Source organism: Bos mutus, chromosome 15 (assembly GCF_027580195.1).
Source record: "Bos mutus isolate GX-2022 chromosome 15, NWIPB_WYAK_1.1, whole genome shotgun sequence".
In the NCBI taxonomy this organism is placed as follows: Eukaryota; Metazoa; Chordata; class Mammalia; order Artiodactyla; family Bovidae; genus Bos; species Bos mutus.
In genome coordinates this window covers 28,858,431-28,871,818 of record NC_091631.1, presented here as the reverse complement: position 1 = coordinate 28,871,818, position 13,388 = coordinate 28,858,431, and the positions used below count along the sequence as shown (strand labels likewise).

The following is a 13,388-nucleotide window of genomic DNA, read 5'->3' as shown; positions in this document are numbered from 1 at the left end:
TATCCAGAACAATTGATGAAAGATAAAGTCATGTGTATCATTATCAGAAATTAGTTGTTCTAGTGTTTTGTTTCTCTCTCAAACCAGACTAAAGCAATATGAAGGGAGATATATTTGCATTACATCAGTTTCCTACACAGTGCATGGCACATGAGGTCTCATAAACCTTGCTGTTTTTGAACCTATGACCAAATAAATGAAGAAATGATTAAGGGTAACCAATTTACCTTTAGATTGTGAATTTACTTTAAATGTCCATGTAATCAGCACAGTATTTGGCACACTGACCCAAGATGTAGCATAGGAGAGCATCCCTTAACCCCACTCTGTTTTACACAGCAAATACTGGTCAATATTTAATATTGATGATATAATATGGGTGAGGATGTGTGGGATCTCAATATGATAGCTCATGTCTAAACCCATGGCTGCCTGGCTCTCAGCCCCAGGCCCAAATACTATCCCCAAGTCTTACAGTTCTTGGCCCACACTTCCACTGTTCAGGATTTCTTTCTCCCATGATCTGTCTGGGTGCTAGTTTCTGCAGGGCCATCCTCTGGGCATAGTTGGTTTGGGGTCTCAGCGGTGGGTGCTGCTTTGCTCTTTCCGCCTCTGCAGTTCCTCCCGTCGCCTTGCCTGCTGTTCACTCATGCAGTCCCGGAAGGCCTGCACCTGTGGCTGGCACTGCCTCCAGTCCTGGTGCTGGGCCATGCACTCCTGCACTGCATAGTGGGAAGCAGCACAGCCTGAGCGGGAGATGAGCTGGTCCAGCGGGTCCTCTTCTTCATCCTCCTTCTTTACCTGTCGGGACCAGGCATGGCCTTGAGCTGACATCTTCTGGAGTCTCTAGAATATCAACGGGAGCAAGGTTAGAGTAGGGACATGATTATATACGTTCCTCTGTTATAAACAACACTGACCACTGCACTGTTATAGCCTATTTATGCCTATGTCTCCCCTCGGAGATTGTGAGCTATTTGAGGACAAATACTGGGTCTGATTCATCCTGGTACTCCCAGCACCAGGCTTGCAAAATGGTCTCAACTGAACAGAATGAGATAAATAAAGTATGTGAGAATGCTCAGCACAGCACTAATAAGCTCAAATGGATTCTACTAATAGAATTGGAATTAGGTGAAATGTCACATTTCTGGGGAAGCTATCTCTTTTCTCCTATTGGAGAAGCAATCTTCTTTTCTCCAATTAGCCTTATTCTATGGCTGGAGAAGAACAGAATTTAGTGCTTGAGAGAGTAACCATATATGGGTAGGGTTTGACATTTGTGAGAATGGAGAGTTGTGTGGAGAACAGAGAGCATACAAGGTACAGGGCAAGAACTAAGTTTGTGAGGTGTGAGAATACTTAATGTGAGGTGCACTTGCCCACATTGCCTTTCCACGATCACCTGCTTCAGACCACCCAGCACAAGGTAGCATATAGAAGGAACTTAAGAGAAGTTTGAAGATAAATGACTCAGCCTTTGTACAAATTTAACCATGACAGGCTATAAATAAGCTAAGACTCCTTAATGCCTTTTCTGGGTCTCTGATTCATTTAACAAATTATCATTGAGTATCTATCATGTACCAAGCTCTATGCTAGAGCTGAGGATACAAGAGTGACCAAGACAGATACACTTCCTGCCTTCATAGAGTTTATAATTAAGGTAAGTTAAAAGGCTGTTTACTTGTGTACAGTGTCTATAAACAGCTAAAATTGGGAAGACAGTGGAGACTACCTAAGCCAGACAAGGGGACAAACAGGCAGGGAAGCCTTCTTGCAGAAAGTGATTTCTAAACTGAGACTTGAAAGATGAAAAGGGAAGAGCCAGAGATGTAAAGAATATTTCTAGTCAGTGAAGAGCAAGGTGGGGATTTGAGACAGAAGTTGACATGAGATGAACTGAAAGTTTTATATGACTGGAGAACAGAGTATGAGAACAGGAAAATTAATGAAAGTGATGAGTTGAGAAAGTATCTGATCATAGGAAGACCACATGTTAAGGTGTCAAGAGGGCAATGGGGAAGTCACAAAAAGGTTTTAAGAACTCTATGAAAGTGAAAGTGTTAATCGCTCAGCCTGTCTAGACTCTTTGATACCCCATGGACTGTAGCCTGTCAGGCTTCTCTGTCCATGGATTTCTCCAGGCAAGAATACTGGAGCAGGTTGCCATTTCCTTCTCCAGAGGATCTTCCTGACCCAGGGATTGAACCCAGGTCTCCTGCATTACAGGCAGATTCCTTACATTCTGAGAGCCACTGGGAAAGCCCAAAAACTCTAGAAGTGGAGTCGATCAGTCGTGTCCGACTCTTAGCGACCCCATGGACTGCAGCCCACCAGGCTCCTCCGTCCATGGAATTTTCCAGGCAAGAGTACTGGAATGGGGTGCCACTGCCTCTCCTTTGAAAGAATGGGTAAGCAGAAAAACCCAGGCGGCCAAGTCACTTAAAACCTCCTCGACCACCTTCCGGAGAGGACGCATGCGCACTCGCGAGCTCGCGCTGTGCCCGCTAGGCTTCACCGCGTAAGATCGCGGCACACAGTGCTCACCGAACAGGCAGACAAGAGGACTTGAACGCGCGCTGCTGCACAGCGGCGTCGGTTTTGCAGGCAGTTGTTACTCTATCGAATTACCCGGTAAACCTCCGGTCAGGAACCAGCTTCCTGCAAGGAGCGCGTGCGCACAGCAGAGGGGCGAGAAAGAGACTCCACCGCGTATTTTCATTCGCGGCTTTCGGGGTAGATCCCGCCCTTCGTTCTCGACGCAGGCTCTGTGGGGAATCCACTTCCGGGAGAGAGCGGAAGGGGCGGGCTGGTGGAGGCGGGTTAAGATGGCGGCACCTTTGAGGATTCAGAGCGACTGGGCCCAGGCTCTCAGGTGAATCCAGGTCCAGAACTGGGACATAGGAGGCGGGTAGCGGATGTTGCCTTTACGTTAAGGAGCGCCATCCCCGACCCAGGATGTCCATAGGAGTTGCCTCATCAATTGTTGAGGGAACCCTGGGCCTAGAAGTCTCAAATCCACATGGTCATTGTTTTTCATTCTCGGAAGAGTTATGTATCCCAGGAAACACGTATGCGTCGTGTGATGGCAGAGGCAGAATAGGATCAATGAGTTGGAGAAAGATAGGAAAACTGAGAGGCAGGAAGACTCTTGGCCAACTAGTCATGGTCATTTAGCAAATATTTATCAGCTATTTCCAAAAGTCCCAGCAATCTGCATTACCAGGAGTCTTGGCATGCTTCGCGACCCCTAGTGATGTGTTAGTCATGTTGTGTGTAGTCCATGGGGTCGCAAAGAGTCGGACACGACTGAGCGACTTTCACTTCACTTCACTTCACAGGTCTTTTCAAGGAACCATGTTCAGACTCTGACCTAAATAGATGCTCGGCGGAGTTCAGATGTGTACTCTAAACTTAAGGGGTGGTTCTTGCCTTCGAGACGCTTACAGCTTAATTGGAACGAACAGCAAACCATTCATTTATTTATTATGGATTATATACTGTGCAAGTTATTTTGCTAGGCACCAGAATGAGTACAGCGGTACCGAGATGTTCAGCCGCTAAGTCGTGTCTGCCGTGGACTATAGCCGGCCAAGCTCTTCTGTCCTTGGGATTTCTAAGGCAAAAATACTGGAGTGGGTTGCCTTTTCCTTCTCCAACAGCAGTGCCATGAATGGCAACTATTATACTAATAGGTTTTTTAAATGGAAACAATGGTGAAGATGAATGAATTATAAGTCTCCTGCATTTAAGAAACTTATGCCTCACTAGCGGAGAAGGCAATGGCACCCAACTCCAGTACTCTTGCCTGGAAAATCCCATGGACGGAGGAGCCTGGTAGGCTGCAGTCCATGGGGTCGCTAAGAGTCGGACCCGACTGAGTGACTTCACTTTCACTTTTAACTTTCATGCATTGGAGAAGGAAATGGCAACCCACTCCAGTGTTCTTGCCTGGAGAATCCCAGGGTCGGTGGAGCCTGGTGGGCTGCCATCTATGGGGTCGCACAGAGTTGGACACGACTGAAGCGACTTAGTAGTAGTAGTAGTAGTAGTATGCCCTACTAGGTGGGCTGAAAATAAACCTTATTACTACAACACCAGATGTGTAATAGGAAGAATACTGACATTTATTGAGGACCACCTTTGAGAGAACACAAGTCCAGAATCAAGAAGTAAGTTGCCCAAGATTGTGCAACTAATAAGTATTTCATGATGAAGTACTTGAGCTTCACTTAACTAACAGGTCTATGCATTAAACACAATCCATAAATATTTCTTCAACCAATAAAATTTGTCTATGCCTGGATAAGGTATTAGACTGATTTGTGTAAGTGCTGTGGCTAAACTGGAAATTATATGTTCTTTCTCCCCTTCATCAATAACATCCATTTTGACGTTGAGTGAGTCTAATTAGGTTTTTGTTTCTCTTCATAGGAAGGACGAAGGGGAGGCCTGGCTGAGCTGTCACCCCCCAGGTAATATCCTTAAATCTGTATGCCTTCCCTTTAGAGAAAGAGGATTTACAACCCCTAGGAAAGAGCTTCCTACTTTCTCCTGGCCCAGACTACTTGAAGAGTGCTTCAAGTAGTCTTGAGATGTGCTTCAACAGTCTTCAGATGTTCTTGACCATTCTGTGCTGTAAGGATGTCACTGCAACTCCTCCATTCTAGGGGAAAGTGAAAGTGAAGTCACTCAGTCCTGTCTGACTCTAGCGACCCCATGGACTGCAGCCCACCAGGCTCCTCCGTCCATGGGATTTTCCAGGCAAGAGTACTGGAGTGGGGTGCCACTGCCTTCTCCGATTCTAGGGGAAGGGCTTCCAATTGGTGTTCCATTGGGAGCCACAGACATTTATGGAGACATTCCTGCTGCATCTTAATCAGTGTCTTTGCCATATATTATTGTATTCTAAGCAGTTCTGTAGCTTCAGTTGTGACCTTCTTGATTATGATTCCTGGGTCTACAGCTCTAGTTCTGACCTCTGTTCATTTTCAAGTAGAAATTGAATAGTTAACCTGCTAAACATTTCTGGTTAAAACTCTCACTGCTGTTTTGAGCTCATCAGATAGATCCAAAATCTGAAGCTGAGTGCTTCCATTGTCAAACAGGTTTTCTTTCTAGATTTTCTCAGTTCTTAAGTTATCACTATTCTAGACATCAGAGTGAAAAACCTGGTACCTCACCCTACCATATACAGTTAGTTCCCAAGTCTTCCAAATTTTCCCTTTCAATGACATTCCTGTATTAGTCTCATCCATTTGTTTTCAGTTAGTGTGGTAACATTAAAATTTTTTTCCTTTTAAATTTGTAAGAAAGCTTTGTTTTGCTGATTATTTTTCATTTTCAGAGACCTTTGATATCTCTCCATAATAAGATATTCTAGGAGAAATAGAGTTTTAAACAGTTTTCTTTTGAGGAATTTGGTGCTGCATCAAAGAAAGGTGGTAGCTGGAGGTCTCAGAATCTAGGATTTTTGTCTTATTTTTAAAGATGGGAACTAATTGGAGAGCAATTAAAATACAGGTTATACATTCAAAATATTAATCTTTGTTTCATTTTAAAATGCTGTGCTTAGTCACTCAGTTGTGTCTGACTCTTTTCAACTCCATGGACTGTAGTCTGCCAGGCTCCTCTGTCCATGGGGATTCTCTAGGCAAGAATACTAGAGTGGATTGCCATGCCCTCCTCCAGGGGATCTTCCTGACCCAGGGACTGAACTCAGGTCTCCCACGTTGTAGGCAGATTCTTGACCATCTGAGCAACCAGGGAAGCCCTTATTTAAAAGTAAATAAATATATTAAAAAAAAAGAAAAATGTATATAGGTTGTAGGTAGAAAAGAAGACTAACTGAAAAATCAGTATCTTAGATGAGAAAGAGATTGAATTAAGTCTAAAAGACTAAGGTGAAAGAAGGTGAGGGTAAGTGTAGATGTATTAATAGATACATGCATAAACATGGATATAGAAATGTGAAATTTTCTTATAGCTTCAATTTTCTTATAGCTGCAATTTTCTTTGTGATGTTGGAGTTAGGGTCAGCTTTTAAAGAAGAGAATCTTTTTGTTGTTGTTTTCCCCTGAAATAGAAGTTTTGTTGAAATAAAATATATGCTATCTATGTGCTAGATTTCAACCGTAACATGTAGGTACTATTAGGATTCTGATTTTTTTTTTTTTAAGATAATAACTGTATTCAAATATAATTCACATACAGTAAAGTTTATCTTTTTAAAGTGTACAATTCAGTGGGTTCTGGTATATTCATAGAGTTGTATGTCTGTCAGTAATTCTACACATTTTCATTACCTCTAAAAGAAACCTTATGCTGTTTAGCAGTTTCTCTGCATTCTACCCTCCTCCTAGCTCCTAGCAACCGCTAATTGACTCTCTGTGGATTTGCCTGTTTTGGACATCTCTTATAAATAGAGTCATAATATGTGGCCTTTTGCACCTTTCATTTAGCATAACATTTTCAAGGTTCGTCCATTTTGTGGCATTCATATGTTTTTATGGCCAAGTAATAGTCTGTTGTAAGGACATACCACATTTTTTGTATGTTCATCAGCTGATGAACATTTGAATTGTTTCCAGTTTTTGGCTGTTTTGAAGGAAGAAGGTTTTGATGATAGGCTAGGTATAGTGAGAATTGGCTGCTTTGGGAACAAAAGGGGCAAAAGGACTCCAAAACTACGCAGAGTTTGAAAACTGTGGTAAATTGTAGGGCTGCCAGTTTGCACAGTTGTGTCCTGTTCTGTATCTGCACTCAGCAGTCTATATGTAGAAATGTAGAAAGGTGAATGGTTAGATTAATCCCACTCTTGTTACCCAGACAAGATACCGAGACTGAGATCATTTCAGTGACTTCGTAAATGTAGAGAGGTCACTGACAGTGCTGACAGGAGAATGGTAGAAATAATATACCAAAAGAGCCAGACTTGCTAGGATAATTTGAAGCCAGGAGGGAATCATGGAATGGGACAAAAAGCAGAGTTCACTCAACCCTATTTTTGTGGCATCTTTCTGAACTAACATTTCATGCCACTTCCTGCCACACCTTATTCACTAGATCTTCTCTAGTCCAAACTTCTACCCTAGATTGTTAGTTACTCCATTAATATCTTTCAGTGACTAAACTAGTATATTAATTGATGCCTCCTCCCCCCTTGTTCCTGTGTGACTGTTCTTTATTCTTGACATGCCCTTCCCTGACACGGAGTTTCCTTTCCCTTGTCATGTCCGACTCTTTGTGACCCTGTGAACTGTAGCCTACCAGGCTTCTCTTTCCGTGAGATTTTCCAGGCAAGAATACTGGGTTGCTGTTTCCTTCCCCATTCCTTTCCCTTATTTTCTGCCTAGTTGTATCTTTCAAGATCCTACTTGAGTCCCACCCTCTCTAGGAAGCTCTCCTACTCTGCATGAATGACTTTTGCGTGATGATTTTTACTTCCCTCTTACTCCTAGAATTTAAGTTTCATGCACCAGTTATTTACTGAATAATTTGAGCACTTTGCTAGTTTTCTGAACTCAAGGACTTCATAGTCTGGCGGGGAGGCCAGAAATGTGAACAACGTATTGTGGGCTGTTACAGAACAACATACACACACACACGCACACACACACACACACGTGTGTATATATAGTACAGAAGAAGAATAGAAGAGAACATTTTAACATTTACGTGCAGGATGATATCTTATTTAGCCCATATTACTGCAAAAGCAGTGTCCTGCTTAAGCAGTATTCCCAGTTATTGAAGCTTAACTCTTTAGTCTGTGTTAATATGTCTGTACTGTGGATAAATGCATATGTTCATGTTGATCTTCATCTTTGATCTTGGGAAATTCCATTTCACAGGCAGTAAAACTGAGGTTGAGATTATTCTAGTAGCTTTACAAATACTATGTTATATCTCAAAATCTTTGTTCCTGGCTTTTAGCCCTTGAGTATATTTCTTCCAAATTAGGTTCATCTAGGCTGTTTTTCTTTCTATTCACCTCACTTACTAACACAAGTACCTGCTTTTCTTTCATGAGCCAGTTTCCTCCCATATATACAGATGCCTGAATTGGGCCTTCAAGGAGAAAAATGTTTAATTCTTCTTATTTTTTGAAATATGAATCTTTGTCTATATAGGGAAACCAACTTTGTATGGCAGCCTGACTTGTCAAGGAATTGGCCTTGATGGCATCCCAGAGGTTACAGCTTCTGAAGGATTTATTGTGAATGAAATAAATAAGGTAAGATTTATGTCTTCTAGATGGCATTATGTCCAAAACTACGGTAGTATCTTATATATCTACTTTAAATATTTATACTCATCTGTGTATCACTGTCATCTCCATTCCATTCATATAATAATCATAATTTTTACTGCCTTTGAATGTCAAGAGTTTTTCTTTTATACTTAGACATGGTTTTAAATGCAAACTTTCTCTTACTTCCCTTATACTAGTGCTGTTCACTAGTGAGCCACATGTGTAATTTTTTTTTATTGAAGTCTAGTTGATTTACAGTGTTTTAGGGGTATAGCAAAGTGATTCAGTTATGTATATATGTATATGGATATTATATATATATTATTTTTCAGATTCTTTTCCATTATAGGTTGTTACAAGATATTGAGTAGAGTTCCTGTATTATACAATAGGTCCTTTTGTTTATCTGTTTTATATATAGCAGTATGTATCCACATGTGTAATTTTAAATTTTCTAGTAGCCACATATAAAGGGTAAAAAAATAAATAGGTGAAATTAGTTTGAATAATATATTTCATTTAACCCAATATATCTAAAATGTTATTTCTACCTGTAATTAATATAAAAAGTTATTAGAAATAGTTTATACTTCTTTCTTCTTACTCTTTTTTTTTTTCTTATTAAGTCTTTGAGCTCCTTTGTATATTTTAACTTAGAGATCATCTCAATTCAAACTCTGTTGGAAATACTTGATATGTATTCAGGTTTAAAAAAATTTACAGTTGAAAACAGATGATTCATGTACCTAACTAGTTCCAAACATACTTAAAAAGTTTTCCAATAGTTGGATCAAGTATCAGTTTTTAAATTGAACTTTAAGATTAAAAATTCAGTCACTCATTTGTATTAGCCACATTTCAAGTGCTGAGTAGCTTTATGTAGCTAGTACCCCATATTGTACAGTATAGCATTATGTATTTGACCACACCTTGGTGAAGGCCTGTATTAATGATACTTAATATATTGTTTTCCTCATCAGTCTTTGAGGTGAGTAGATGGCCATCTAAGTGTTGCAGAACTCATGATCTGACTTTCCTTCCTCATTCTGATGGCTGCAGTCATTGTGCTCTAGTGAGATGATTCCCAAAGGGTGAAACAGCTTTTTTTTTTTCTTTTTTTGGTGTAATTAAGCTTTCTTAGTTATAAGATGTTTCAGGTGTACTGACAAGAATAGAGAATACTTTGTTATTTACATAAGATTTTTAGCAAATGTTCATTTACTACCGACTGTGCAAAATAAGCTACATGTTTTTATATATTTTTATATTTGTTTTTCATGAGCAGTATTGTAGAAAGTACCAAAAGATCTGAGTCCAAGTCTTAGTTACTGTGACATTTACTAGCTATATAATTCTAGACAAATAACTTGGTTACCTGAGCCTCAGTTTCCTCATCTATAAAACAGAGACTGTATTCTACTTTCATAGGCTGATTACTGGGGATTGAGAATGCATATAAAAGAAACTAAGGTATTTCAAAAGTGAGTTACTGTTTATTGTAACAATCCTGTGGGATTAGCATTTTAAATTTCCATTTTGCAGATAAGCAAACAGCTCAGAGAGGTTAATTAACCCTTAATAATCAAAGTTGGCTAGACTGTGTCAGAATTGAAACCCATTTCTATTAACTTCAAGTATAACACCACCTTGCAAGCCTACATTTTCCCCAGGTGGTTTGCCAGTATCCATTCACAGCCTGGGTGCTGACTTCCTTTCTTCCCTTTGTACTCAGGCCCTTCCAACGTCATTGCTAATTATTGCTGAATACCTGCTGGGTCAGACAGTAAGTGCTTATGGTTGAACATTCATGTTTCCTAACTACCATGAGTCACTTTGCTATTTGATGTTGCTGCATTATCCTGTTAAAACAGATCTGTCATTATGCTTAAAAACCTAACCCCTCAAAAGATAAGAGTTTTGACTTTTAATTTTATCTTAGTGTGGACTATTCACTCTTCCCCTTCACACTGAATTTTATCTGTTTTGATACCTCCTGCAGCTTTTCTTTTAAATCTTCTCATTAACAGCATGAACATTTTCTACTGCTGGAAGATAATACAACATTTATCTTCCTTCATTGTCTGTTTATGGATTAAAGTGTGATTTGCAGGATTGATGAGCAGGAGAAAGCCACTCATTTCTTGAAATCTTTTATATAATTAACTCCAAAGAAATAAAGTCTTCTGAGAGAAAACGCAGTTCTTACAGAGGCCCGAACACTAAGCTTTTAGAGCTCCTCATGTGCTTTTCTTGGTATGAATATTTAGCCAGGAAAGTTTGGCTGACACTTTAGTTTCGGGTACAGGAGACAATTCCAAATCCAGGTCAACTCTCTTGCAGCTGTATGGGCTTTGTCATGCGGTTAGAAGCAAAAACTCATTTAATAAAAGGCCTGCAGGCAGCCAGGCATAGATATGCTGGCTAAGAAAGAATGGTCCATATAGATAACCTAATTGTCTTTTTAAAGGAATAGAAGATCTGTAATAAGAGAATATTGATTTTCAGTTATGAGAATATTATAACTTTGAAACTATTCTTTCTCATGAACTGTGAAGACTGTGCTTGTTGTACATAAAGAGGTTTAGAAAGTCTTGATTATTGAAGACATTTTCATTGTCCAGAAGAATTTTCAGAAACTTTTAAGTACTATGGCATAAGGGATAACAGATTAGGGTCCATTTGGTGAGAGCAGCTCCTCAGCTCTATGTAGGAGATACACAGTTAGGGGACAGTGTTAGTGTTCTGCCGATTAGAGTAGGGGATTGTTGTATTGCAAGAATCCTTGAGGAGGTGTTTACCAAGCCTTTTATATCTTGGCCTTGAAACACCAACATGCTTAAATGGTTACAGTCTGCCTTTAGCAAGTCATGTCACTTGAATCTAATGTCTGGTCCTAGGTATAATTTAATACTATGTCACTAGTGGTTTCTTGCTACAGTAGCTGAAATATATGTGGTAATGATTAGGCAGAACACATGGGACACCATAAGATAGATATTTGGTAATGACCAGTCTGTGAACATATATAGTCAGTTTAAGCCTAGGTGGGATTGTGCACCACAAGCCTGACCGGGGCCTACACATTGTATGAGCATACCATAATTTACCTACTTTCTTACTCTGGTAACTGTACATGTCAGTAGTCTAACATTCGGAGAAGGCAGTGGCACCCCACTCCAGTACTCTTGCCTGGAAAATCCCATGGATGGAGGAGCCTGGTGGGCTGCAGTCCATGGGGTCGCTAAAAGTCGGACACGACTGAGCGACTTCCTTTCACTTTTCACTTTCGTGCATTGGAAAAGGAAATGGCAACCCACTCCAGTATTCTTGCCTGGAGAATCCCAGGGACGGGGGAGCCTGGTGGGCTGCCGTCTATGGAGTCACACAGAGTCGGACACGACTGAAGTGACTTAGTAGTAGTAGTAGTCGTAGTAGTAGTAGTAGTAGTCTAACATTCTTTCTGAAAGTTCTTGTAGGCGGCAAGTTTACTTTTAGATAAGTCTTTTGGGCCCTAGGCCTGGGGGCTGATGCTCTTGGTCCTGTTTTTTGCCACACTGCTGATTGAGAGTACTGGTATTGGATTTTCTTAATGGAAATTAATGTTCTCGTGTTTGTCATTTGTATCTTATTGTTGGTTTGTCTTTGGTTGAATCTTCAACATAAATACATAATGGCTCAGCAATTTCAAATTACATTGCAACTCTCTGCAGTAAAAGGACTGCTTATCTATAGGGGAGTGATAGTTTTATGGGTTGGGGAAAGAGGATTAGAGAGGGAGGGTACACTTAAAAGGTAAGAGTTTCTTTCATCCTAATGTTTTCTTTAAGAAGCTTTATAAAAAAAAATAAATAAGAAGCTTTATTTAGTTCTATTGATGTAGCTTTACTGATGGATTTCATCTTTCCTTCTCTGTTTAGAAAAGCATTCATGTTTCATGTCCAAAGGAAAATGTATCTTCAAAGTTTCTGGCACCATATACTACTTTTTCCAGAATTCATACAAAGAGTGTAAGTATTTTGATAAAATGAGGAGAAAACATAATAACATGTAGTTTTTTGTTTTATCTGCTTGTCTAGTGCTATAAACATATTAGTAATTAATGTGGTTTTAATTTACTTTGTGTTATAACACAGCCAATAAAGTGTGATATGTTTGGCAAAACTGGTAGTTGGGTCCTTAGAATAAATGTACAAATCCACTCACTGATAATTTTTTTTTATTATTAAAGGGAATCCTACACTGTTGGTGGGAATATAAGTTAGTATAGCCACTATGGAAAACAGTGTGGAGGTTCCTTAGAAAACTAAATGTGGAATTACCATATAATCCATCAGTCCCACTCCTGGGCGTATACCTGGACAAAACTATAATTCAAAGCGATGCATGCCATTACTGGTAATCTTAAAGAGAGGAATTGTGTGAAATTTTTTTTTTTTTTTTTTAATTTTCTTATGTATGCTTTACTCTAGTGCTGCTTACCTACTTCTGGATAATGATGATAGTACTTGATGTTTGAGTAATTTGCTACTGCTCATATTTCTCTCCCTTTGCCTATAGAAAGAGGCATTTTCTCAAAATTCCAAGAACAGCATATTGAGGGATAATTTTCAGAGATTTTTGTGATAAAGCCCTTTCTAGTACCGTAGGCTTTTTGGAAGCAGAAATGGTGGATTATATTAAAGCCTACAGCTTCTTATTGTGTGATACATTTTCAAAAATAGCTGTTTTACCCTGTTGCGAAACAAATATATATTTAGTGATCAAAATTTAGGAAATACAAAAGAAAGTGAAAATCATTCATTTCTATGCTATGAAGATAACGTGAGCTTTTGTTATGTGGCACTTACTAATAATAATCAGTGATTTTGCCACTTGCAACAACGTGGATGGACTTGGAGGGTATGCTAAGTGAAATACGTTAAACAGAAAAAGACAAACACTATATGATGTGGAATCTAAAAAATAAAACAAACTAGTGAATATAACAAAAAGGAAACAAACTTGCAGATTTAGAAACTAATGGATATAAATAGGGGGAGGGAAGTGAGGAGGGCCAAGGTAGGGGTAGGGGATTAAGAGGCTCAAACCATTATGTATAAAATAAATAAGCTACAAGAATATATTGTACAAC

At 39.5% G+C, this 13,388-nt stretch overlaps 2 protein-coding genes across 4 annotated transcripts in view; one reads left to right on the top strand and one right to left on the bottom strand.

Moving 5' to 3' along the window:
- Positions 1–205: 205 nt before the first annotated feature.
- On the bottom strand, positions 206–2,750 carry COA4 (cytochrome c oxidase assembly factor 4 homolog). 2 transcript variants are annotated; one of them, XM_070383749.1, is made up of 2 exons: positions 2,635–2,750; positions 206–846 (listed from the first exon to the last, which is right to left on the bottom strand). In XM_070383749.1, the coding sequence occupies exon 2, from the start codon at positions 832–834 to the stop codon at positions 580–582; it is 255 nt and encodes an 84-aa protein (XP_070239850.1). In that variant the 5' UTR covers positions 835–846; positions 2,635–2,750; the 3' UTR covers positions 206–579. The 2 variants fall into 2 exon arrangements, with proteins under 2 accessions (XP_070239850.1, XP_005893596.1); XM_005893534.2 differs by having other exon boundaries at positions 2,551–2,699.
- Positions 2,751–2,762: 12 nt separating this feature from the next.
- The window catches only part of PAAF1 (proteasomal ATPase associated factor 1), a 41,263-nt gene continuing 30,637 nt past the window's right edge, over positions 2,763–13,388 (top strand). Inside the window, exons 1-5 of one of the 2 annotated variants that reach the window (XM_070383744.1) lie at positions 2,763–2,878; positions 4,438–4,478; positions 8,136–8,239; positions 9,990–10,040; positions 12,175–12,264. In XM_070383744.1, coding sequence (XP_070239845.1) covers positions 2,832–2,878; positions 4,438–4,478; positions 8,136–8,239; positions 9,990–10,040; positions 12,175–12,264 — 333 coding nt within the window. In that variant the 5' untranslated portion in view covers positions 2,763–2,831. The remainder of the gene's footprint in view (positions 2,879–4,437; positions 4,479–8,135; positions 8,240–9,989; positions 10,041–12,174; positions 12,265–13,388) is intronic. The other variant, XM_005893535.3, reaches the window with a different exon arrangement.